The sequence below is a fragment of the Podarcis gaigeae genome (assembly GCF_964106915.1).
Source record: "Podarcis gaigeae genome assembly, chromosome: 4".
Classification (NCBI taxonomy): domain Eukaryota; kingdom Metazoa; phylum Chordata; class Lepidosauria; order Squamata; family Lacertidae; genus Podarcis; species Podarcis gaigeae.
Window position 1 is genome coordinate 75,156,208 of NC_139677.1, and position 27,177 is coordinate 75,183,384.

Sequence of the window (27,177 nt, forward strand, 5' to 3'; positions counted from 1 at the left end):
GCACATCATACTTGCAATGTTTTGGGGCAGCTAAATAAAATGTGGTCTTCACTGAGTAACAGGAATGTTTTAATACAGATAATTAAAATTTCATGTATAGTTAAGGTAGATACAGCTTTCTAGTGTGATCCATTTACCGATGAAATATTCCTTTTAGTCAGCATGCATGTATGCCTCTGTGGCATTCTAGTTCCTTGAGATAAAACTATGCTACTTGCTGGCTTACTTTATGTGACCTGAACCAGATGTGGTGAGTTGCTCTTCATTTTCTGGAGAAAAGGTCACTCTAAAAACATCTTGGGAAAATGCTTTCGATCTCAATACAATCTTTTCCTGCTTCCAATCCCAAACTGTTAACATATAGTCAGGGCTGCTCCCAACTGTGGCGATCAAAGTACCCGAACGATTAAAGTCAGCAAATGCATATGCTTCTTCAGTTCCACCTGGAAATAAGGTGATATAACAGGTTTCTTAATGCAATATAAATGTTCACGGGAACATACCAATGTGCTAGCCAATCAACTAGCACATATTGTAAATTAGTATTTTTTTGAAGTATGAAACAGATTGCTTCTATTTTAAGTACATTTAAACAGTACAAAGCAACCATAAAATAGAGAACAATGAAGACAGTCTGTATAAAGAGAGAGAAAACAAAGGCTTCAGGTGATAATCTATCCTTGAGCCTTCAGCTCTTGTAGAAATTCTGTCTCTGAGTCCCAGATACTAGTATATATGTGTGTGCGTGTGTGTGTGTGTGTGTGTGCGCGTGCGCATCATAAGCCTTTCCTTTCCCCCACAATGAGTAATTTCACATTGCCAGGATACTGAAATCACATCAAATGTAAGAGATACCATTGAACTGATTTGTCAGCTTTATTTTTTTTTATATAAAAAAACTCAACTCAAAAGCTACTGAACTGCATTTAGGTTCCAGAGTGATAGCCACCTAATAAAAAATAAACCAGTAATGAATAATAGAATTCCTTTATCATCCTTCTTTCAATACTTGGCCATTTAGCCATGCATCCATTGCTTTTTCTCGAACATGAACACAGAAAAAGGGAACATGGCATATGACTCTGCAAATAATAATGCCAATTCTTCTTAATCACTTGCAGATATTTAAAAGAAAGAGAGTGACTACTTACAAATCTCCGTGTATTCATACAAGACATATCAAACAGAAAATTGCTTCTATTTCTGTGACCATTAATTCTTCTGCATGAATCTGAAATTGCGAGATGGCTTATGTTTTAACCTACCTCGTAATACTCTGTATGGCCTTAAGGAAGGGTATTCATAGATAATCATGTTTGGCTTCCATCCTTTTTCTCCTACTGCAAAGTAGGTTTTATTAGGATGTACCTAGTAGAAGCAAAGACCGTTTTCACTCTGCATTTATCCAGTAAAGTAATGATTTGCTAGTTTAGTTCATTTGACTTCTATCCTACATTTCTGTCCAGGACAGCCAATGCAGTGGCCTCCAGATACTGTTTGAGTACAACTTCCATCTTTCACCACTGGCCATGTTACCTGAGGCTGATGGCAGTTGTAGTTGACCATCATCTGGAGGCACTGCCTGAAACAAATATGGTTGCAGCTAACCCTCTGGGAAATGGCAGCATATCCTCAACCCCCATACTGTGTTCCACCAAGTCTGCAAGTCTTTCAAAGTCTAAGGACACAGAGAGAGGTGCAATAGCTTGAGAAAACAGTGTCCACTTCGTTAGAGCTTTTCTTTAATCCAAGATACCTTGTTACTGCCTGCATAACATTTGAAACCAGCAGTAGCCTAAAAGGAACGAATATCGATAGGAGAGCCTAGTGAGTATGCTGCTATTATAAAATATATATTTATCTTATACAGTACAAAATTAACTCAAGTCTTAGATAAGGGCAATAGCTAAACGTACTACCTAATGTGTGAAGAACCGGCCAAAATATTTCTCAGATTGAAAGAGAGATTCTCATAATCCAAGAGCCCTGTTTATTTTGCTACTAAGGAAGATCTCAAGCAAAATACTTTACAAGATAAAACAAAAATGCCATACCGTGATTACTCCAATCCCTCCACCGCATGTGCTTCGGAGATATTTCTGAGATTTTATTAGCAAATTCAGCAGTACGAGTTGGTTGCCAGCTATGTAGAGGAGAGTGTAACTATCCAACATCTGAATGTTTGCCCGTCTAGTGCAGTCATAGCCAAAAGAGTGACTGAAGAACACTCACTAAGGAAAAGTGATGCCATCACGGGGTTTATTTTGACCATGTAATAACACTACCACCAATAAAAATCCAGAGGTCTCCCGAAAAGTGCAATGCACTGTATTGTAATTGTATTGGGAACACAATAGGGGCTTTTTATATAAATGAGAGAAAAGAGCTGAAGCTCTAGAAAAAATGTAGCCCACCCATCCTTTTAAAAATTTCAGGCTTAACCATATTGCCAATGTAGGTCCCTGCGGCCCTCAAGTACTGTGCAATTTCTAAATGTTTTCTATTAAAGAAAAGGCAAAAGGCAAAAGATCCCTTACATAACTGAGAGAACAAACCACAGCAATAGTGCAGGCTTTGTTATTTTGCCAATCTGTTGGGAAATACTGAGGAGGATGTAAAATTTCTCACTAATATGGCCTTGTTATATTGTTACAGGCCACTCCAATCCCTGCCAAGCCATGCACGGGATTCCAGAGGTCTTGGCCCTCAACCAAGGTCTGTGCTCCTTTGGAAAACTGAAGAGGTAGTGGAGGCTGTCGTAGCTTTAAGAAATATGATTTATTCTCATATTTACACCTGAGTTTAAAGGGAGGTAGCCCAGATCTTACAGCATGGTCGTCTGAAGAGGGTCTTGTCCCCCCCCGCCCCCCCAGCAATGCAATGATGGACACAGAGGCCTCTCTAGCATCCTGCCTTCAGTCAGTCAAGATGGATCTGTCTTCCCCCCCCCCCCTCTTCCTAGTACACCTTGCTTTCCTGTCACTTCACACCCAGTTAACCTGGCAACCTTTCAAATCCCCAGTCTCTGTTCACACCTCAGGGCAGGGGGGAAGGATGGTTCTCTTGCATTGCCAATGACTCTCAATTGTTTCTTAATGGCCATAGCTTGGCCAGGTCGTGTTTTTTTGTGTGTGTGGTTTTTTTTGCATTGGCTAGCCCACAAATTCCTCTGCAGCTTGTATTTCTCCCTTCATATCCCAAATAATCAAAATCCTACCATTTATTATTTTATTAGCAAAAGTGGATACATGAGACTGAGCATGTCAAGTGGAATGCCAGAATCTGGAGTCACAAATGGTAGCGCACACAACTCCTCATAGTTATAGTAGAAGTTTTCAGAGATTTTCTTCTCTACCTTTACTTTCTTCTTCTTTACCGGTTCTGGAGGCTTTTCAAGTTGTATTGGCTCCACTTCCTCTTCCTCTTCTGGATTTCAAAAACATCAACAATAATTTTATACATGCACACACACACACACCACTTTTCAGTCCACAAAGGCTGAAAAGAAGAAGAAAGGCATATAATTTTCAGACAGACAAGATAGTAGCATTTGTGGCCAATTATAAAGTGACGATTGTCATCTTTGGGCTGAAGGACAAGACATGAAAGAAAGAAAGAAATAAACTCAGAGCTAGCTAGCATAGCCATTGTGGTCAGTTTTTAAACACAGAGGTTGACCTGTCCTGTCTTGCAACCAAGAATTTCATCCTGCCCAAATCCCAAAAGTTAGTTCTATATTTAATCTGATCACCGCTGCATCTGATCACTCACACTGGCCAGAGTGGAAGTCATGGGGAGTGTGTCAAATTTTCTTTCTTTCTCTCTCTCTCTCTCTCTCTCTCTCTTTCAGCTGTGCTAGCTATGGGCTGACACAACTGAGAAGCTCATGGATCAGGGACCTCAGAGCTGTGGACTCAGTGAATCTAAGGCCTTCAGCCTCCTGCCCAAAAACCAAAATGCCCCATTTCAGACTCACCACTGACTCCCACCAGTGGGAGAACTGGCACCAGCAGCCTTCCACTTGCTAGGGAAAAGCTTGGGACTCCATGGAAAAACCTATCATCGCCATCAACACTTCTCTTTGCCAATGGAGGCTGGTGAGAAGGCAACTAGGCGCCATTCTAATCCTACCCCATCCATCAACATGGAGGCAGTAGGAATGCTCTGTCAAACCCAAAGATTGCTAGCAATACTTGCCTTCATCGCCATAGCCTTCACTACCTTCTTCATCTTCAAATAGCTTTTCTTCTTCCTGAATTACATGAGACGGGGTCTTTTCTGCACACAGAAAATTATGTTACTTTCCACTCTACTTTATTTAAATACATATGCTATAATGTTTTCCCTGTTTCCCTAAAATCAAATAATTAACTGATATCAGAAGAGCCATCTGTATCATGGAGCAGAAGGTTAAATTACAAGATGCAATGAATGCTAACGCAGGTAAGTGCTAAAGCAGTGACAAAACAAACTCCCAACAGGGGCTGCCCATAAAATGTGCCACACTGTGAAACCAAATGCTCTACCAGCTGAGCTGCTTTACTCAAGCAGCTGCTAGGTTTAGGACCTGGAGAATATAAACTTTTTTTGGAGGAAATTCCTAAAAGAAGAAAAGTATAGTTTTAAATTAGATAAATGAATAGATAATTAACATACTGCATATATTCTGGTCATGCCCAATAAGAAGATATTTCTGGATAGCAGTATTAATGGAAACAGAGTATAACAGGTTATGCCTTAGCAGTAAACCCACTTTTAAGATACATAAAAGATACTGTCCTTTCAGAAGATGGAAAAATGATAAAGTACCTATTAACTGAAGTTTAGGTGGAATACACACCATATGTTTAAGGCACATGAGCTCCACCAAATAATCAAGGCAATGGTAGTTTGTTAAGGGTGCAAGAATTGTAGCGCAGTGCAGGATAAAACTACAGTTCGCAGGATTCTTTGGGGAAAGTCATGGTTTTAAATGTTCTGTATGGTGTATGCATAGCCTTAGTTACAACTGGAGGGAAACTGATGCTCCTACACTAGATGCATGTTGGAACAAAAGATCTTAATTTCACATACAACCTCATAGGGTCTGAATTGGAGGGAACAGACCAGGAGCAAGACCTTAAGGTCATATTAGATAGCTCAATGAAGATGTCAACACAGTGTGCAGTGGCCATAAAGAAGGCAAATTCCATGCTAGGGGTCATTAGGAAAGGAATTGAAAATGAAACTGCCAATATCATGAATGCTGCTATACATATTGATCAGGCTTCCTCAAACTTGGCTCTCCAGATGTTTTTGGCCTACAACTCCCATGATCCCTAGCTAGCAGGACCAGTTGTCAGGGATGATGGGAATAGTAGCCTCAAAACATCTGGAGAGCCAAGGTTGAGGAAGCCTGATATTGATGGTGCAACCACATCTGTACACAATGAGTACCATGTACAGTTCTGGTTGCCTCATGTCAAAAAGGATATTGAAGAGCTGGAAAGGGTTTAGAAAAGTGTGCATGACATGGAGAAAGTGAAGAGAGAAAAGCTTTTCTCCCTCTCTCATAACACTAGAACTCAGGGACATCCAGTGAAGCTGGATATTGGAAGATTTAGGACAGATAAAAGAAAGTATTTCAAGCAGCGCATTGTCAAATCAATCCCCCAGGAGGCAGTGAAGGCCACCAACTTGGGTAGCTTTAAAAGAGGACTGGACGAATTCATGGAAGAGAGAGCTATTAAGGGCTAGAAGCCATGATAATGCTCTGCCTCCACAATTGGAGGCAGCAATGCTTCTGAGTACTAGTTGCTGGAAACCACAAGAGAGGAGAGTGCTGGTGTGCTCATGTTCTGCTCCCTGGTTCCCCATAGGCATCTGGTTGGCCACTGTGAAAACAGGGTGCTGAACCAGATGGGCCATTGGCCCAGTCCAGCAGGCTATTCTAATGTTCTTATGATGTTCATGATGGCTGGATTAGAAGAGTATGGAAAGTGGTCAAAATGGTGATACAGTGGTACCTCTGGTTAAGTACTTAATTCGTTCCAGAGGTCCCTTCTTAACCTGAAACTGTTCTTATCCTGAAGCACCACTTTAGCTAATGGGGCCTCCCACTGCTGCCGCGTGATTTCTGTTCTCATCCTGAAGCAAAGTACTTAACCCAAAGAACTATTTCTGGGTTAGCGGAGTCTGTAACCTGAAGTGTATGTAACCTGAAGCGTATGTAACCCGAGGTACCACTGTATCGGCAAACATCAGTATAAGAGAAGAAAGACAATCAGATAACCAATTTATTGAAAGATGTAGCCCCTTTATTATACTGGTGCAATAAAACACAGGAAAATCCAGATCCATATAAACTGTAAAAGCACCATATATTAAAAAGGATGGGAGAGGGAAGAACAGCATTCAGTGGTACCTCAGGTTACATACGCTTCAGGTTACAGACTCCGCTAACCCAGAAATATTACCTCAGGTTAAGAACTTTGCTTCAGGATGAGAACAGAAATCGTGCTCCGGCGGCGTGGCAGCAGCAGGAGGCCCCATTAGCTGAAGTGGTCTTCAGGTTAAGAACAGTTTCAGGTTAAGAACGGACCTCCGGAACAAATTAAGTACTTAACCTGAGGTACCACTGTAACTTTATTTCTCACTGTAAAAAGATATATGTTGTATGATACTATGTGTTTTGTAATATACTTTTTATTTGCTTATTGGTTAAATTTTGGGGCCCTCAGGGGCTTGAGGGCTGATTCTAAATAAGTATACAATATAAGGACAGATTTAAACTATTGATCTTTGTCCTTTGACACCTAAACACTGAACAGTAAAATTACAGAACGACCCCCTGGATATGTTTCTCTCCCAAATACAGAAATCACTACACATTCTTATCTAGCATAATTTGAATGTGCAAGCAATACTTACCATCAGCTATCTTCTTTGCTTTTTCCTTCTGTTCCTCTGAAGGTGACCCCTTTCCTTCTTCTGAATGTTCATTCTGGCCTGCAAAACAAAATCATAAAGTATGGTGGATCTTCCAACTGGAAGTATTGGGGCAAACTGAAATGTAAATTTCTCATGCAAGTTGGCAGAATCACGCCACGCTTGCTTCATTTGTCGCAGCAGTTTTTATATTATTGCAGTTTTATAAGAGTATATATTTAAAGTAGATGAATTAATAAGGAAATTAAGTTAATTTGGATATGCAGAAAATATTAAAAATAAATAAGGAACAACAGAAAGAGGGGGAAGGAAGTCAAGTTTTGAAATGTTAAAATGACTGTAAAATTAGTGAAATGTGTAAACCTAAAAAGCATAAATAAAATATAAAATAAAATAAAATGTATGTTATTGGAGACACCTATCCCGGTTTCTTCTTCTGTCCTGGACTTCTGCATTTTCTTACCTTACAGCCTGTAGAGGGGAAGAATATTTGAAAGTTCTCTAAAAGAAGAACAGAACTGCTTCAAGCAGCAGCGTTTCTACATTAGAGGAAATTCGAAAGCTAACAGCTGCTGGCAATAATGGATTGAAACCAGAAAGCGGCGTGAGCAAGCTTTCCTGTAAATTCACCAGAACACTTCTTCAACTTGGATGATGCTTTGCAAAAACGTGGGGGGAAGGAGGGGCATGTTGAAATTGCAGTCTGGTACCCCCCGAGCGCCCCACTCCCTTTGGCGCCCAGCTTGAAGAACCCTGGTGACCCCGAAAGCTCGCGCACGACTTCGTGACGCTTCAGTTTCACCCTATAAAGGTATTTCAGACTGCTTCTTTAAAGTGTGCCATACTAGTGGAGTTACTGAGAGCAAGGGGTAGTTTCGAGGGGAACCCCGTGGTGGCAAGGGCTGAAGGCGGGAAATGGAGAGGGGCGGGAATGGGGGTACCTTTTGCGTCTTTCGCCTCCGGCTCTCCCTTCGGCTCCATGGCAGGTGTACGCCGGTTGCTAAGCAACCGAATGAAAGGCGCGCCAAGATCCCTGGGAAGTTGAGTTCAAAACCTGCTTAGGCTCAGAGCGCCTGCGCAGCAGCAACAGCGTAGTAAGAAGTAATATCGATGAGCGGCTTGCTCTTTTTCTCCCCTCCCCCCTCCGATTACTCTAATATAATAATATACGCTGCTGTGCACAATGGAGACAAAGCTACAAATATTTAAGGAATTCCAGGGGGAAGGAAATATTTATTTACTTTAGTCATTGCCATTTGCAAATGTATATAACGGGTAACATCGGTTTCTCTCCGTGCGTGTGAAATCGGGGAGTCCTATTGAGTTCAATGGGCTGCCTCCCACGTGTAGCCGCTTCGTTTGAAATAATGAAGATCGCGCCTTTAATAACTGCATTAACAGGGCAAAAGGGTTTTTCTTCTGGGAGTGGGGGGGGGGAGCCTTCCTTGCTAACTTTTAATTGTTACAATGCCTGCCAACATTTTTCTGGTAGGTTTTCTGTGTGCCGAGCAGAAATTTTGCCGGTGTGGCTACAGCGAGGGAAAAAGACGGCACCTGCTGAATTTCCTCTGCGGGGATCTTCCAAGAGGAGCAGGGAAATATCCATGTTATGTGGTTGCCAAATGAGTGCCCGTCCACAGCTCTCCATTTTCTAATTCCTATTTTGTTTTATTGGTGGGACGGCCGCATTGATCCAGAGGAGCTAATATCTGCCTGATCCTATATACAATTAGGTTCCCTAAAGTCTACATAGGATCGAACTGTTGCAACGCAATATATGCCTGCTTAGATCTGACCCCAATATAATTTAATAGTGTTTTACTACATGTTTGGGGGGGGTGTTATTGGTTCGTTTTGCTTTTGCTCTTGTTTTTATTATGAATTTTGTGTGTTTCTATCTTGTATTTCTAATGCTGTCAACCCCCCTGAGATCTTCGGATGAAGGGCGGAACACTAGTTTAATGAACGATAATAATAAAGATGCTGTTAACGACGCTTGAACAATGCAGCCCACTGATTTTAATGAACTTGGGCGCACCTAAATCTGCACAGGATCGGGCTGCGCACACAGGCAAAACCGCCTGGCGCTCATTCATTCATTTAAAAAAACTTGGGTGTTAAGGCAAGCTTTTCTGAACATAGAACTTACTTCAGAGATTAAACTGCCAGGGGTCATCTGGCTTGTACAAACGAAGTTTCTTCTTCGCTCTGAACTCGGAGAAATAAAAACGAGAGGAGAGGCCTGGCAGGTAGCGAGCCAGGAGGCGGGACCCGTCCTTCCTTGCAGGGGGAGAGGCGAAGCACCTGCCGGAATGCGCCTTAGGGCGCAGCTGGAGGAAATGAGAAAGCGCTCCAGCAACAGGTGCCGGGGGAGATCGAGCCGAGGGAGGAAGGGAGTTGCTTGCAGCGGCTCGCTCCTTTCCAGATAATACTAACAATAACAATAATAGTAAAAGGCGAGGCTTCCCTTCCCAAGCGGAAAAGCAAGGCCAACACCTCCCTGAGTTAGGAGTAGAGGGTGAGGTTTGTTTGCGCAGAGGGATCCGGCCGGTGGGCGGAGGAGGCGGCGCCATGGCCTGGAGCTGGCGATGGCAACACCTAGGACTCTTTCTCGGCCTCAGCTGGCTCCCGACAGGTGAGTCGTGGGGGGCGGCGGGGACCGGAGCTGGAAGGGGAAAAGGAGCTGCCTCCCGATCTCCGTGATCTTTCGTCTTTTCCTTGCTGGCGGCGACTGGTTTTAGTAGACGATTGTCTTCTAAAGTTTCCTCCCGCCCGATTCCTTCCTGCTCCTTCGCTTGTTTACAGTACCTTCCTCAAAGGCAGGTCTCCGGTCTAATCAGGCATGTTTTAAGTCTCTCCATATTGTTTTTATTTTAATCTTCTTGGTCCCAGGGAGGAGAGGTTGTAAAATTGCCCAGCATATATGTGTTTGTGTTCCCCCCCCCCCTTTTTAAATCGTATTTGCTGTAGTTGTAAACTTACATACACACAGAGTGGATACATGTAAAGAACTTTTATCCTCCACAAAAAGTCAAGTAGGAAAGGGTGGAAATCTATGTACTAGCTAACATTTGGTGTAAACAGTTTAGTCACAATTCTATTTACTGTACGTATGTGTAAGCACGTGAAAAGTTCACTGGTTTATCTCCCCATTGCCCTCCTAGATATTAGGTGCAGCATACTTTAAATAAGATGCTGATTATTATCAATAGGACTGTAGCTCAGCTGCTTTGGAGGAAAATGCATGTACAGTGCAATGTGTAATGGCAATGAATTAGACTAGATGGAAGTATGCCTTATTGGTTTCATTAAGGCTTACTTCCTGGTAAGTATAATTGGAACTGCAGTCTAAATATATTTCTCGTGTCTATAATTCAAATGTAAATTGTTTTTTTAAACAAGTGTCTTCACATTCTGTCCTGTATTAACAGTGCTCACTTTAACACACAAAATAGAAGTTACAGCCTTCAGCCAAAGATAGGTTGAGCCCGGTCCTAGTTTAATTTATTCCCGAGTAAATACATTTAGGATTGCAGTAATAATGTCACAGCCACAAAAATAACCAGTATGTGCACTTCTTAAGCCCCTGGCCATTCATTCTTGTAAAGGCGCTTCATTCCAACTAGGTGCTGTCAAGTGTGTTTGAGTAATTCTATCTAACACAGGGTTTATATTATGTTATCTCAAGACTGTTGATATCTTTGGTATTGTTAATGTCTTGAATACTTTTCTAGTGTTATCATGTATACCTATGATAGGGAAAACACAGGAGTCTGGCTAACCTAATGTGTATTTAAAAGCTGTTTATTAGTATTAAATAGTATAGCGATAGTATTATATTAAATTGTATTTGGCTATAATTGAGATTGTATTTGGCTATAATCCCTCATGAGTTTTTGTGGCAAAGCCTACACACAAGCCTGCAACCTCCCTATTGCATGAGTCAGAAAAAAAATATTTGTACTCTGTTAAATTCAAAGTGCTAGAGAAGTCTCAACCCTGATTTATCTATTACAATGGAATCATGTGTGTCAACTCACAAGTAAGAGCCATTAAATTCAGTGCTCCCAGTGATAGGATTTCAGCCTGACATATGAGTTGGGGCAGGATATTTTACACATATTTGATACACATATTAGCACAGTTGCTCATGACATATTTTTATACATCACTGGGAACCACTGAAGACTAGAGTCAGGGGTGTGTGTTTAATAGTATGTTTTAATTATTGTAACCCACCCTGGGACCTTAGAGTGAAGATTGGAGGAGGAAATTAATAGTAAAGCTCTGTTTTGCAAGAGCTATCGTACAGGCTCAAAACCAGTATGTTTTCAAAAATATACAGGTGCACATGTGTAGCCTAGGGATATAGCCCAGGTAGCAGAATGCCCTTGCAAGATACAATGGTACCTTGATTTTTGAACGTTGATGAACATTTCAGTTTTCAAACACCTTAAATCCGGAAGTAAATGCTTCAGTTTTTGAACACGCCTCAGAAGTCGAACATGCCACGAGGCTTCTGCTGAGTGCAAGTTCCTGAGGCCTAGCTGTTGGCTATTGAGTTTTCGGTTTTTGAACATTTCAGTACTTGGAACGGTCTTCCAGAACGGATTATGTTCGAAAACCAAGGTACCACTGTACTTGGAAGCAAGGAATAAATACAAGACCAGAGCTCTTCCAGAAAACGAGTTATTGAAAAAGTTGAACAGAAAGTAGTGAGGGCTGTTCCAAGGAAGAGGAGAGATTGGGGATTGTTAGTATCAGGGTAAAATCCAAAAAGCTGGTTGAAAAGGGAAAGTTTTCTTTGACATGGCAAACTTTACTGAGTGGACATGCTGGAAATGGCATGTGAGAAAGGCATAAGAGGTGCAAGAAGGACACAGGGCTGTAGCTCAGTGCTAGAATGTCAACTTGGCATGCCAAAGATCCCAGGTTCAAACCTTTGCTTCTCCAGATAGGGCTGGGAGAGACTCCTGCCTGAAACCCTGGAAAACTACAGCCAGTCAGGGTAGACAGTACGGAGCTAGCTGGACCAATGATCTGACTCCGTATAAAACAGCTTCCTTAATGAGTACCTAACTGGCAGCCCAGCAGCCAACCAGCCTGCAAGATCTCCTGAAAGAAATCCAGAAAACCCATGGGAAACCCTGTAATAATAATAATAATAATAATAATAATAATTTATTATTTATACCCCACCTATCTGGCTGAGTTTCCCCAGCCACTCTGGGCGGCTCCCAGTCAAGTGTTAAAAACAGTACAGCGTTATATATTAAAAACTTCCCTGAACAGGTCTGCCTTCAGATGTCTTTTTAAGATAGGATTGCTGCTTATTTCCTTCACATCTGAAGGGAGGGTGTTCCACAGGGTGGGTGCCACTACCGAGAAGGCCCTCTGTCTGGTTCCCTGTAACCTCACTTATCGCAATGAGGGAATTGCCAGAAGGCCTTCAGCACTTGCTTAGTTTAGGGTGCTTGCTTAGAAAAGGCTTGCTTAGTTTAGGGTGCGTAAAATGCATGGGTAGGCAAACTAAGACCCGGGGGCCGGATCTGGCCTAATCGCCTTCTCAATCCGGCCCACGGATGGTCTGGGAATCAGCGTGTTTTTCCATGAGTAGAATGTGTCCTTTTATTTAAAATTCATCTCTGCGTTATTTGTGGGGCATAGGAATTCGTTCATCCCCCTCCTCCCCCCCCCAAAATATAGTCCAGCCCCCCACAAGATCTGAGGGACAGTGGACCGGCCCCCTGCTGAAAAAGTTTGCTGACCCCTGATCTAATGGATTAGCAAACAAAGACTCACAAAAGGGTGTTCTGGTTTGGGTCGGGTCTTTGAATGGACTGTTTCCAGGTGAACAAAAGAAATGTGACCGCCATTTCCTGCTTGGCGAAAGGAAAATGAGTTTCAGAGTAGAGTTGTAGCGCAGACTGTAGAGTTCTTTGTTAATTGTTTAATAGTATACTTCTTGTGGAGACTCTGAATGCTCACGTACGCTTCTGCTTGTCAAGTGCCCAGAAAGCATGAGTCCAAGCAGTTTTCTGTTCGCCCTGCTGCTTTCTCAAGGAAAACCCCACTCCTTAGCACTGAAACCCAGCTATCTGCGGAAAACCAAATTGACCTTCACTCTGATTCAGCAGTAAAGATCTCGTTTTCCTAAGTGAAAGCGGAACTCTGGATTAGCCCTCACTCTCAGGGTTTTCAATAGCCAATGGATTGGCGATGTAACATTTCTTTGATTGAAATCACCCCATTATATGAGGGATCCTGGTGCTTTCTTTTAGTTTCACTGGAGGGTGTTGGTGGGAACTTTCATGTACATTTTGTCCTAATTTGCTTTTCAGATTACTCTCCCAGGCAAAATTGAGACTTTTAAGACACAGCGCTCATATAGGGATATGCAAGCATGCTAGTTCCCTCTGGCATCAAATGTGACTGAAACAATCAGTTTCCTGTAGGTTGGATATGGATCTTCTCTGCTATAGCAGGGAGTATAAAGTTCCAAACATAGATTTCCCACAGATTTGGCCAACCTGAAGAACTCACATTCCCCATCTGTGAAACCATTGCGCCTCCCCTACCCTTATTGTGAGAGAATACAAGGCCTGCCCTCATCCTAACTTCTAGGACATCCTGAATAAAGCTGTCGTTTACACAGCTTCTTCCCTATGACATTTTTTCATCTATCTTACACTTGCTCCTGCTGCTGGTAAATTCAAAGTTTATGGCACTGCTGACTTCCAAAGCCCTATCAGATCCAGAACTAGGAAAAAGTAAGTCCAGTAGGTACAGACCAAACGCAAACTGTAGACTATGTCTGCACAGTCACACAAGTAATGAACCAGTCCTTTGAAAAACTTTATGTAACTTTATTTTTTTTAACTAAATCTCTGTATACTTAGTTTGCTGTCTGCATTGGTAGATTCCCCCCCCCCCCCCCCGGGGAATAGGGGTGCTTTTCATATGCTTACTGATAGCTGTTGTTCATGTTCTTCATTGCAGGTTGCTTCTCCATCCTGGTGACTGTGCCAGTTGCTGAGCGATACACAACTTTATTTGCCTCGGTGACCCTCAGGTGTGACTACAGTACCTCTGCCCCACTGCAGGATGTGCTAGTTACCTGGCGCTATAAGTCCTTTTGCAAGGATCCCATCCTTGACTACTACAGTGTTGGTGAGTGCCACTGATTCTTGCAGCCACCGCCAAGGATTGCTCTCCACACACATGAGAAGAGGCAGGAAGGAGGGAGGACGCCCCAGGGAAGACAGTTGTTTGACTTTTTGTTCTCCAGAGCCAAATAATGGGGAAGCTGATCTCTTCAGTCTCTGAACCAAAATGGATGGAGTGATAGCTAGAAGATGCTGCTTTAGGAAATGACTGTTTGTGCTTTCACTTTTAAGACACTGTGTTATCTTTGGGATGCTTGAAACCATAGAGCATGGGTAGGCAAACTAAGGCCTGGGGGCCAGATCCAGCCCAATTGCCTTCTAAATCCGGCCCACAGACGGTCTGGGAATCAACATGTTTTTACATGAGTAGAATGTGTCCTTTTATTTAAAATGCATCTCTGGGTTATTTGTGGGGCATAGGAATTCGTTCATTTTATTTCCTTTGAAAATATAGTCCAGCGCCCCCGCCCCAAGGGTCTGAGGGACAGTGGACCGGTCCCCTGCTAAAAAAGTTTGCTGACCCCTGCCCTAGAGGGCTATGTGATTTTAGGAAAGGGAGCCTTTCACTTTCAGTCATGCTCTCCTTTGGCTCTAGTGCTTTCAATTCAAAAGGAAAAATCTGAAATTTAAGACTAATTTCTCCTCTAATTTCTCCTCTGAGCTCCACCAGAGAGTGCCAACAAATTCAGGAAGAGGATTGAGACTTGTGTTGCACTGCACTTTGGCCTGCAGTCTGACATGGATGAACCCCAGCCCACCTTCTAAGATGGGGGGCAGTGAGGGACTATCTTTAACCTCACACCCTATTTTCAGAGGCACCCTAGAACCAATTTGGAACTTATTGCGATATTGGAGAAGGGATTATATCCCACATTGGATGAGGAGCAAAGGTCCCTACAGTAAAAAATGCTGGCAGGCTATCAAGGCTAGCCAAAAGTTGTGAGCCTTTTACCCATCTTCCTTCAGTCTGGATAGGCTTAGTGAGATGCTCAGAGTTCTTGCAATCTGAACCATGAATTATAGCTTTCACTATTGTAAAATTAGATTAAAAGTATTGGGTTTCCAAAGCATTGTTTTGGTTATCTGTATGGTCTAATGTCCACCAATTTTGTCTTCCCTCTTTGTGCCAAATCCTGAAAGCTTATCCTTGATTCAGACTGTGAATGATGGGATTGCCACCTTTTTCAAATATATCCCAAAGTCTCATCCCACATTGTTTCCCCATATGCCCAGCAAAGTTTGCAGTTCATACAGCATCAGAGCTTGCTGTCTCCGGAAGTTAATTGACTCTTTGGTAATTTCTCCTCTCTACCCCATAATATTTTTCTGTTGTTACCACTTATAAAGGGACAGGTAATAAACATAGTGTGATCTTTCCTCACTGGAATTTTAAGGAGCGCTATTATGAATTTAATACTTTGGATTTAAATAAACTGGCATTCATTTTGTAATTCATCCCCTTTGTTTACTGCAGCCTATCAAGCAGGCCTAGCTATTGGCCAGGACCCTTCCAACGACTGCAATGACAATCAGCGGGAAATACGCATTGTTGCTCAGAGAAGAGGGCAAAATGAACCTGTGCTTGGTGTGGATTACAGACAGCGGAGGATAACCATTCAGAACAGTAAGACCATTTGAGCAGGGACTGGGAAACTGTGGCCTGTAGAGGTCTCATTAATGCTAAGGAAACACAGCCTTAAGCAGCACAAAGTAATTGTATCTTATGGAGGTGTAAATGATTCGGAATGTAGTTTCAGCTCTCCAAAAGTCTGTTAGCACAATATTTTTTGCATTTCAGGAATGTGCTGTCATGGTATGAGAAGAATATCACCCCGTTGCCTACTTTCGCCATGCTGTGTTTTTTCTTCATAGAAGCAGATCTCCTGATCAATGAAGTGATGTGGTGGGACCATGGAGTCTACTACTGTAATGTTGAAGCTCCAGGAGATACAAGCGGTGACTCAGACATAGAGGTCAAGCTCATTGTTCTCAGTACGTAACACTGTTCTATTTTTTAAATTTTATTTTAGGGTGACCGTCTCTTCATTTTTTTCCTTACCATTTATGAAGTTTTAGAGAACAAAGCATGGAGAAAAATGAGCCATGCTTTGATCCTAAAGATGTTTACTTCCAGGGTTATCGCTTATTTCAATCCACATATTAAAAGGGGAGAAGAAGACACCAGCAATTCCTGATCTTGTGTTGCTGGAATGCAGACTACTGTACAAAGACAAGAGCCGTATCTCTTGCCTCTGGCCCTTCCGAGCACTGGCATTCAGTTCTCAAAAAGGCTGCTCTCAAAAGGCTACCGCGAGATAGGAGGACATTATTTCTGTGTGCAACCGCTGCAGCAAGGATCCTACTTGCAAAAATCTGGAAGGGAAAGTACAGTGGATGCTTGGGTTGCGAACGTGATCCATGCAGGATGCATGTTCGCAACCCGCGTCTGCGCACGCTGGGGTTGCGATTCAGCGCTTATGCGCAATTTAGCAGTTCTACGCATGCACGACCGCTGAAACGCGGAAGTAACCCATTCCGGTACTTCTGGGTTTCGGCGGTCAGCAACCCGAAAAAACGCAACCTGAAGCGGCTGTAACCCGAGGTATGACTGTACATACCGACAAAGGAAGATTGGCTAAACAAGCTTTTAGAATTTATTGAATTGGTAAAACTAACCACAGTAATAAGATATTAAACAAAGCAGAAATTAAGATCGCAATGGAAATGGTTTGAAGAATATATGAGCAAACACTGTGCTAAAGACAACATGCTGATATGTCTAGATTAAGTTGGTGAAGTTGATTCAGAAAACAAAATATTAGTTAAATAACAATACTAAAAATGAGTTACAAATTGCCATATAAATAAGAATATAATAAACATAAGAAATGACGAACACTGGTGGAGGGAAGTCACATAGGTGTAACATTTATGTTTGTATTTTTGTATTTATCGAGGATGTGGACAGGCTGCTTGGACGAGTGAAACCAACCACCTGTCTCCTGGATCCTTGCCCATCCTGGCTTATAAAAGCTAGCCGGGAAGGACTGGGCGATGGGCTTCATGGGGTGGTGAATGCGTCCCTCCGTGAGGGAGCCTTCCCAGACCCGCTGAAAGAGGCGGTTATTAAACCGCTTCTTAAAAAACCATCTTTAGATGTGGCCACAATGGCCAACTATCGCCCAGTCTCAAATCTTCCATTCTTGGGCAAGGTGATAGAGCGAGCGGTTGCCGAACAACTCCAGGCACGCCTGGAAGAAGCGGACCATTTGGATCCCTTTCAGTCGGGATTCAGGCCTCATCATGGGACTGAAACTGCCTTGGTCGCACTGGTTGATGATCTCCGGCGGGCTAGGGACAAAGGTGAGAGCTGTTTCCTAGTTCTGCTGGATCTCTCAGCGGCGTTTGATACCATCGACCATAACATCCTTCTGGACCGTCTAGAGGGGCTGGGAGCTGGGGGCACTGTCCTACAGTGGTTCCGCTCCTTCCTCCTGGGCCGTGTTCAGAAAGTGGTGGTGGGGGATGAGTGTTCAGACCCTTGGGCTCTCACTTGTGGGGTGCCTCAGGGTTCTGTCCTCTCCCCCATGCTTTTCAACATTTACATGCAGCCGCTGGGAGAGATCATTAAGAGGTTTGAGCTGGGTGTTCATCAGTATGCAGATGATACCCAGCTCTACCTCTCTTTTAAATCAGAACCAGTGAGGGCAGTGAAGGTCCTGTGTGAGTGTCTGGAGGCGGTTGGAGGATGGATGGCGGCTAACAGATTGAGGTTGAATCCTGACAAGACAGAAGTATTGTTTCTGGGGGACAGGAGGCGGGCAGGTGTGGAGGATTCCCTGGTCCTGAATGGGGTAACTGTGCCCCTGAAGGACCAGGTACGCAGCCTGGGAATCATTTTGAACTCACAGCTGTCCATGGAGGCACAGGTCAAATCTGTGTCCAGGGCAGCTGTTTACCAGCTCCATCTGGTACGTAGGCTGAGACCCTATCTGCCTGCAGACTATCTCGCCAGAGTGGTGCATGCTCTGGTTATCTCCCGCTTGGACTACTGCAATGCACTCTACGTGGGGCTACCTTTGAAGGTGACTCGGAAACTACAACTAATCCAGAATGCGGCAGCTAGACTGGTGACTGGGAGCGGCTGCCGAGACCATATAACACCGGTCTTGAAAGACCTACACTGGCTACCAGTATATTTCCAAGCACAATTCAAAGTGTTGGTGCTGACCTTTAAATGTTACCATAAAGCAGCAATGCTGCAGCAAGCAAAGGCTCTAGCAGCTCAGTCAGCTGCTTGTGGCTGGAAAGCCAAACAGGATGTTTGTGACTGTTGCCATGGGAACATAGGGGCAGTCCATTCTGTACTGAGCACCGGATGTTAGCTCAGTGTGTGTGTCATATGACCCGTACTGGAAGTACATGGGTGGAGTTTATTCTTACTGCTGTGGAGTGCAGACATGTTTCTCTGTACTGATGTAAGAGACAGAAATAAAGGATGTAAATAGATTTCTGTCTGCTTCTTTCCCCTCCCTGGGGGACACCAAAGGGGAGAGAGAAGAAACGGTGTGTTCTTCTCACATCTGGGAAGAATCACCGAGACCTCGCCTGCTTATCTGCCGGGAGTAGCAGCGGGGAGGTCGCCAAGGAATATCTGCCGGTGCCTACGCTGTGGCACATTCCTCTGACCCAGGCAGAATTCCAACAGAATTCCCTAAACGGCCTCGGTCCAGTATACCTGAAGGAGCGTCTCCACCCCCATCATTCTGCCCAGCGCCGAGGGCCTTCTGGCGGTTCCCTCATTGCGAGAAGCAAAGCTACAGGGAACCAGGCAGAGGGCCTTCTCGGTAGTGGCGCCCACCCTGTGGAACGCCCTTCCAGCAGATGTCAAAGCGATAAACAACTACCTGACATTCAGAAGACATCTTAAGGCAGCCCTGTTCAGGGAAGTTTTTAACGTGTGATATTTTACTGTATTTTTGGTTTTTATGGAAGCCGCCAGATGGGCGGGGTATAAATAATAAATTATTGTTGTTGTTGTTGTTGTTGGTACAGTGGTACCTTGTGGTGGTACCTAAGTACTTAATTCGTTCCAGAGGTCCGTTCTTAACCTGAAACTGTTCTTAACCTGAAGCACCACTTTAGCTAATGGGGCCTCCTGCTGCCGCTGCGCTGCCGGAGCACGATTTCTGTTCTCATCCTGAAGGTACTATTTTTAGGTTAGCAGAGTCTGTAACCTGAAGCGTATGTAACCCGAGGTACCACTGTATTTGAATGGTTGTAGTTTTAATGTGTGTGCATTGTATATAATAATTATGCCCATTATGCAACGAGCCCTTGGACTGGGTTTCTCTACCCCTGGAATAAACAAACAGTTTTTGTTGTTACGTCTGAATGCAGCACTCTGTGTGAACGCCATGTCTGTTTCGGATGAGCTATCTTGTGAGGGAAGATTGCAGAAAGCTTACTTTTTGGTGCAGGAAGCTCATTGTACAGGCATCTAGTAACAAGAAAATCAAGGTGATGGGAGATGATAATAGATTGGAATGTCCTCTTTCCCCCACCAGACTGGCTGACTGTCGTCCTTATTGTCCTTGGTGGCCTCCTCCTCCTCATGCTGATAGGGGTGTGCTGGTGCCAGTGTTGCCCTCAGCATTGCTGCTGCCATGTGCGCTGTGCCTGCTGCCCAACTCGCTGCTGCTGCAATGAGAAAGGTAAATCGGGAAGCAGGCTGTCGGCCCCTTGCATTTGTTCCCAGGAAAACAAAAACAACAAAGGTAAAGGGTAAAGGGACCCCTGACCATTAGGTCCAGTCATGACCGGCTCTGGGGTTGCAGCGCTCATCTCGCTTTATTGGCCGAGGTCATGTGGCCAGCAGGACTAAGCTGCTTCTGGTGAACCAGAGCAGCGCATGGAAATGCCGTTTACCTTCCTGCTGGAGTGGTACCTATTTATCTACTTGCACTTTGACGTGCTTTCAAACTGCTAGGTGGGCAGGAGCAGGGACCGAGCAACCAGAGTTCACCCCATCGTGGGGATTCGAACTGCTGACCTTCTGATCGGCAAGTCCTAGGCTCTGTGGTTTAACCCACAGCACCACCCATGACAAAACAGGTGTATTAAATCCAAAGTTGTTTTTGTACACGCTTTAACAACAAGCAAGCCACTTGGACGTCCTCTGTAGGATTTGGGGTGGTCGCGGAGGGGAAATACTGCTCAGGTGGAAACCTAACTCTGCATGTTATCCAAAATGTACACAAATAGGAGGGCCTTCGTAGTTTCCTCCAAGTAGTTCAAGGTCACGCTTTATTCTCGCACCAAGCCTGTGAAGTAGATTAGAATAAGAGACCATGATTAGCCTAAGGTCACCCAGTGAGCCTCATGGTTGTGTCAGGTTTTGAACCCTGGTCTCCCAGGCCTCTGATATGAAATTCTAACCACTATGCCCCATCTCCATCCCTTTCTGCCATTTGCGTTTACTCTTCCAACATGTATAAATGCTCTCTTCATGGAGCATGCTGAAGTAGACCATAATTTTATGTTAAGGGCATTGTGTAGGACAGAGTTTGCTAAACTTTTGGGGCCCATGGACATATTTGTGAACTGGAGAAACAGTCATGAACACCGTGTGTATTTATTAAATTTATTGCCCACCTTTCGGCAGCACAACACGCACACATAAATATAATGCAAACTACTCTATCGGCTACAATTGAATGCTCCTTTCGACCCTAATTTCAGCAGGGGGAGTGGAGTCTGTGGGCACCAGAAAGTCCTCTGCTGGTACTACATTGGCAAAGCCCCGGTGTGAAGGAATTCAGGATTGTACTTTCAATATTAGAAAATTTAGTTTCTCCAGAGTAAATATCCGTCTGAAATCAAAATCACACATTTGTTGTGGACAGACTGTATTGTTTCATGCCACCCCAATCTTGGAGCGGTGCAAGATTCCAGGGGTTCAAAGCAATCTAAATCAAGCAAGGAGGAACTTCCCTGTCATTAATTTTGGTTTCCAATATTGCTATTCTATAAAATGGAGAGAGAGAAAAAGATCTCCAGAGTGCTTGAGTGCACCTGTATAACATCTATTGCTTTTTCTGTCCTCTAGTGCTGGAACGACATCAGTTTATGAAACAGGCTCAACAACTTTTCCCATGGATGACGCACCACTCCCAGTCATCTTCATATCAACTAAATCCATTGCTACAGAGAGGTAGGGCTGCGTCTACAAGTCCAAAGGGAGTGAATATATTACAGCAGTTTAATGACTTGGATGCTTGTGGTTTGGCTTGATGATGATGCTTTTCCAGAGGTGAAAGAGCATCAGAGGCTACCAACCCAGCTGCTCAGAGGTGGTGAGGGTCAGGGCTGATTTCATTTGTTACACCGGCAAGTGGAAGCATGTAATCTGGTATCTGTAAAGACTTTGCATCTTGTTTCCCATAGTGACAAACCAGTTGTTTTGGAGAAAGCCCAACAAATGTTTCTGGGAAATCCACAACCCGGGGGTGAAGAAGAGAAACCTCTCCCGTTGTTTTGGGGGGTGTTTCTTTTTTCGTCCATCTGCAAACCTTGAAGTTTCCCAGGCCTACCAGTTCCTCTCTTTTGTACACGAATGGAGCAGCCCTGGGCTCCATGAGGATCCACACTCACAGAATTAGATTTCTATTTGCATTTCAGAAAGATTGCCCCTCCGTGGATTTCTTTTTGCAATCCACTTTTAAAGCCATCTAAGCTATTCACCATTATTACATCTTGTAGCATAGTGAACTCCACAGATTAATTAGGCCTTGTGTGGTGATGTACTTTATCTGTCTTGGATCTACTGTCATCCAATTTCATTGGGTCTCTCTCTCTCTCTCTCTCTCTCTCTCACACACACACACACACACACACCCCGAGGGAGAGAGACCACTTTTCTACCCTAGGCAAAATTTTACAAACTGAGTTGCTTTTGTTTTCTAAACTAAAATGCTCCAAACAATTAGTGTTATTTATTAAATTTATATATAGCCTTTCACCCGAAGATCACAATGTGGCTTTTTCTCCTAAGGAAGGCTGTCCACTTGTTGATTCCTTTGCCTTCCATTTTTCTGCACTTTTTGAAGCTGTCTTTTTGGCAATCGGGTGATCAAAGCAGGCCAATGAGGTCACACCCACTGTATATACATTTGGAGCAGACTAAGTTTAAACAAATTGATCTGCTGCTACTACATCTAGTTTGAGTCTCTGTCTTAATGCTAAATTGGAAGCCTTTACTTCTGGGCTAGCAAATCTGTCCATCCCCCCCAAGATGCTGTTGTCCTCTAGCTCCCATCAGCCCAAGCCAGCATGGCCATTGGTTAGGGATGATGGAAGCTGTGGTCAAGCAACAGTTTCCCAGTTCCTCTTGACCTGGCTTTCTCTCATGGCAGGTGTCTTTCTTCCCTCTACCCTCCTTCTGTTCCATAGATATGTCTCTGCAGAGCAGTCAGCCACGGATGCCTCCACTTACCCAGTTGCCCTCCAACAAGCTCTTGGAGCAGCTTGAGTCGGAGGTCAGGAACCTTGGCGTTTCCCAGCCCATGATCCCTCCGCACCGCGTTGAGAGCAGTCGCCATCCTAGCATCCTCTCCTCTCTGGGCTCAGAGATTGTGGAACGCAGAGTGATCCAACTGCCTCCCATCATTGAGCGCATCCCATCCTCCCGCAGAACTAGTGGTTCGTCACAACCACGGCGGTCGACATATGCCTCGCGACCCCGGAGCCAGGCGAGTGACGACGAGAGGGAGAGGAGGAGGAGGAGGCGCTTGTCTTTGGATGAAGACGACGATTCCTACTCCAGTTACGACCGGGAACTCCGGAACAGACCTAGAGACCGCATAGTCGAGAGGCAGAGGGCTGGCAGCCATTATGACAGGTCTCGGAGTTCTAGGCCAGACTTATCTCCCATTTTGCATGGTAGGAACAGTTCTGATTCGTATCCTGAGGAGGATAGAAGGGAGCGTTCTGCACGGCATCCCTCTGACAGAAGGTATTCAGGGCAGCGGGCTTATCGACCTCTCAGTCAGAGGAGCAGGGACTCTTATCGCCAGGGCCACCACCGCCGCCGCCATCGCAGCTGTTCTCCACCATCCCGCCGGGAGTCGTGGAGTTCATCTGATGAGTACGAGCGCTTCCAAGGGAACAGCAGGCGGCATCGCCAGCGCCGCTCTCCAGACTGGCCAGAGAAACCCCCTAGTTACCGCTCGGTAGAAATCATCCCAGCCAAAGGCGACAAAGCCAGAAGCCTTGCGGAGCAGCAATCGGTAAACTAAGTGTGACAGATATTCTCTTTCATAATCTCATGGGTTTGTAGCTTTGCACCCTGATGCAGGCTACTCTCTGGCAGAGGCTGAAGACAGGAACCATACAGAAAGGGATGCCTTGTGCATTTGCACAGGGCTGCTTTCTAAAGCTTGTGCCCCTGTTCAAAGATATGTGAATAGGCTCAAGAGAAGCATGGTCAAGCTCATGGCTATTTCTGAGTGAGGCGAACCAGGCCCTGCTTGGCTCTAGCCTACAAACGCTGCTTCTTTCCTTGCCCTGGCAAGGGCTCAACAAGTTACCAGGACTGGGGCATGGCAGTGAGTAAGGAAGGGAGATAATGGGGAGGTGCTCTGGGGTGGGGGCAGGGAAGCCATCAGGCTGAGAACAGAAGGTGACACATCTTTTAAGGCACTGGGGTGCTTTTTCCAGCTATTGGGTATGTGGGAGCATCCATTCTAGCCCAAGAGCAAATAATGAAACAAAGCACTCCAGCCAAGAAGCTTCAGATTCTCTTCTTGGCCAGCATGGTGTTGCTATTCTGGTCTGGGGCATGGTTTGAGTTCTGGTTTCTGGTTTGAGTTCCATGCCGCCACCGCCCCCCACCCCCACCCCCCCCGGTGCTGGCTTTTTATTATTTTCCCAACCTGGCTGCCACTTCTGCATTGCCTTCTTCTGCTGCCCCAACCCTCCCTGGTAAGTTGCTAAGCCCTTGCAAAGAAGAGAAACAGCAGCTCTAAGTAAGACCACCCAAGCATTTGCACGGAAGCACAGTTGTTGTTTTTGCAAGTGCTCACTTGGAGCACGTGAAGAAATGGAGCCCCTTTTAAGGCAAACGGTAGGAAAGCCTTGTGCGTCTTTAGAAAGGAAGCTGTCAGTGGTGTTTGTCTGGAGCATACTAGTTAATCAAACATTGATATGGCCCGGCCCTGTCGATGAGAGTCAAAACTGCACGTGACTTGTCTCATGTAGTTTTCCTCCTAAGAGAAAAGTAGTGGTAGTTGCAGTTTTCACAAGGAGCAAGCAAGTGGGCAGGGGTAGGTGAAAATCTGGATTAGAAAACTGTAGCATTAGGGTCAGACCTGGATCAGATACCTTTCCACTGCTGGTCTGATCCGAGTCAGGGGCTCCACATTAGCATTTTCAACGGAACCTTTTTATGCATTGCAAATTATACATGCAGGCAGCCCAAAGGTTTACAGCCCCCACCTCCTAATCTAAGGCCCTAATCTGAATCAAGCCCCCAAACCAACTTATTTGTAAAAAATAAATAAACCGTGCACACTCCAAAAACAAGACAAAATACCTTGCACACAGAGGTGGAGCTGTGAGACTAATATGTGCAGCTGGACCTTAAAGCACCCAGCTGCAGTGGCACTTCGCTTCCCAGCTGAAGGAGGAGAAGACACCTGCTGTGAGACGAGATGGGCAGGAATGGTATATTCCAGCTTGATTCACCAGTATGTGATAGTCATTAATATCCAAAGTTGCATTGCTGTGAACCACCCTTCTGCATTGCATCCATCTTCAACCAGAGGGAGCCTCATGAGTGCTATCGGCCCCAAATAGCTTGTACAAAGGTTCAAAATTTTGGAGCTAATTAACAGCATCCATTGTTCAGATGAGCATCATTCAGATCCAACAGCCTCAAATGAGACTGTGGTTGGGTTAGCCCAGTAGGGAAAGTATTGCTGTTTAACAGCCTGGGAGGGAGGGAGGGTGAGTATCAGTGACCTGTTGCGCTGTTCCCCATTATGGCTGCTTAACAGCTGCTTACTAGCTTTCTTTTTCTTTTCTAGGAAAAAGGCAGTTCTCGCAGCGGAAGAAGCGTTGTCATTTAGCCTTTTCTTCCTGCTATTGTAAAAAAAAGTCCGTAAATCAAAACAGTCATTAGCTGTTCAGTGTAGCAGCCAACAAAAGAGGAATCTATTTCATCTCAGCCACCTTCAGCCCGGATTTCCTCATTTTGGACACTTTGATTTCCAATGCAGTGGTTCATGAAAAAGCATCGTTTTGCTGATAAAGCAGGAATGAGATGGAACTCCTTTTCAACAACATCTAGTTCCCGACACCCCTACTCTAGGATTTGCTAGACAGTTAGTTGGCTTTTAAAAACACACTTTGTACAGGAATAATTTGTACAAGATTTATTACTTTATTTTTGTATCTTGCAACTGCATACCCAGTACACCTAAGGTTAATACATGTTGAAATTAACTGATTGCCAATGGCCTGACTCAGAGCCTGACGAAAGTAGCCTTGGATTGCATCAGACTTTGCAATTTGATATTTACATGAACCGGTTACTGAATGAACTGTACAAGACAGCTCAGTTGCTGAGCAGTGTGAGCAAACAGAAATTAACCAAGATAAACATTCTGAGGATTTGGTATTGTAATTCAGGTAACTCACAACTTACGTGCATTTAACTTAAGCACATTCAGCTTTACACGGTTTGCAATTAATAATAATAATAATAATAATGGTGGTGGACGTCCAGGAAAAAAGACTTTGGCAATCCCACCTGGAATTGAACCCAACGCGTTTTGGTTATATGTTATTTTAGCTTTACACGCTATCCCTGGAACATAACCCCCTGTGTGAGTTGAGAGTTGCCTGTACATTGATCACCACTGTACATTAGGACCTAAGGCCTGGTTTATTGATGGCCAACAGATGAACAAACTCCCATTGACTTGTGTTCAAGGAGACTTGTGTGAGCTGTGAGACATTTTTGATGGCACAAGGCAGCCCTGCCAAGTTCTTAGGATTTTCTTGTTCTGCTGCAGGCCCCCGTTCCCCCATCTCACAGCATGCTAAACTAGCAATCTTCCACCCTCTCTGGAGTGGCTTAGGGAGGCAGAAGTAGAGGGGGAGCCAGGAGAGCTCCATTGTACCAGTGGCATCCCACTATTTCTCCTCTGGATCCATCCCATTGAGTTTGGCTTGAGGAAAAATGGAAGTTCTTTTCTAGAGCCAGAATGGTGCTGTGACTGCAGTGCTGGACTTAATGCCATGGAGACCCAGGTTCAAATTTCTAGTAGGTCCCCAACACCTAAATCACCTTTGGCCACTCACTTCCTCTCAGACTAACCCTTCTCACAGAGTTGTTCTAAGGACACAAGGGGTGTTATAAAGTATGCTGCTCTGAGCTCCTTAGACGAAAGATGGGATACTAAAATACGTGTGGTGTCATTCAACAACACACGTTATATGACATGGGGAACAGGCTCAAATCAAAGTAGATAAATGTGATGTTTTATTAAAAAAGACTTCCTAAGGAAGTAGAAGCTTCCTCTTTTCAGATGATGTATAGCAGAATGAAAGGTGCCTATAGCAGATATTTGCAGATATAAGATCGCACCCAAATGGAGACTGAAGGTTATCCATTGCTTAATCATTTGATTTTTTTAATCACAGACAATAAATGTGCACCCAGATAACTGGTGTGCCACTAAGTGTAAAAAGTAGCTAACAAAAATGTTTGTTCTGTTTATCATTTAACTTCTGTAAAGTACATTTACCTGTTTTCTGAAATGTAATTGCATCTTCTTACACTGTACTAAATGTGAAATAGATTGTTAGAGACTATCAATTATACGTAGATTTAACAAGAGAACAGCTAGTCAGTGATTGGTACAATGTGTGTATTTTCCTTTCCTTTCATGTTTTTAAAAATATATCCTGGGTTTTTTGGGGGGCGGGTTGGGGGATTACTACACAATAGTTTTTTCTTTCTTTTTTATCACTTGAGCCAGTGATATGTCACCTCATGATATGTCTGGGCTTCTAGGAAGAA

At 44.2% G+C, this 27,177-nt stretch overlaps 2 protein-coding genes across 3 annotated transcripts in view; one reads left to right on the top strand and one right to left on the bottom strand.

The window, feature by feature from the left end:
- Positions 1-7,989, bottom strand: part of CFAP44 (cilia and flagella associated protein 44) — a 39,345-nt gene extending 31,356 nt beyond the window's left edge. For both annotated transcript variants that reach the window (XM_083735843.1, XM_083735844.1), the window contains exons 1-7: positions 7,869-7,989; positions 6,910-6,987; positions 4,198-4,278; positions 3,249-3,426; positions 2,055-2,217; positions 1,266-1,368; positions 227-443 (exon numbers count right to left, since the gene is read on the bottom strand). In XM_083735843.1, coding sequence (XP_083591969.1) covers positions 227-443; positions 1,266-1,368; positions 2,055-2,217; positions 3,249-3,426; positions 4,198-4,278; positions 6,910-6,987; positions 7,869-7,908 — 860 coding nt within the window. In that variant the 5' untranslated portion in view covers positions 7,909-7,989. The remainder of the gene's footprint in view (positions 1-226; positions 444-1,265; positions 1,369-2,054; positions 2,218-3,248; positions 3,427-4,197; positions 4,279-6,909; positions 6,988-7,868) is intronic.
- A 31-nt stretch (positions 7,990-8,020) lies between these two features.
- ILDR1 (immunoglobulin like domain containing receptor 1) lies at positions 8,021-26,994 on the top strand. Its single transcript, XM_083736844.1, has 8 exons — positions 8,021-9,562; positions 13,927-14,097; positions 15,568-15,717; positions 15,966-16,085; positions 19,661-19,807; positions 21,202-21,306; positions 22,545-23,380; positions 25,178-26,994. The coding sequence occupies exons 1-8, from the start codon at positions 9,499-9,501 to the stop codon at positions 25,217-25,219; spliced, it is 1,635 nt and encodes a 544-aa protein (XP_083592970.1). The 5' UTR covers positions 8,021-9,498; the 3' UTR covers positions 25,220-26,994.
- The last annotated feature ends 183 nt before the right edge of the window (positions 26,995-27,177 follow it).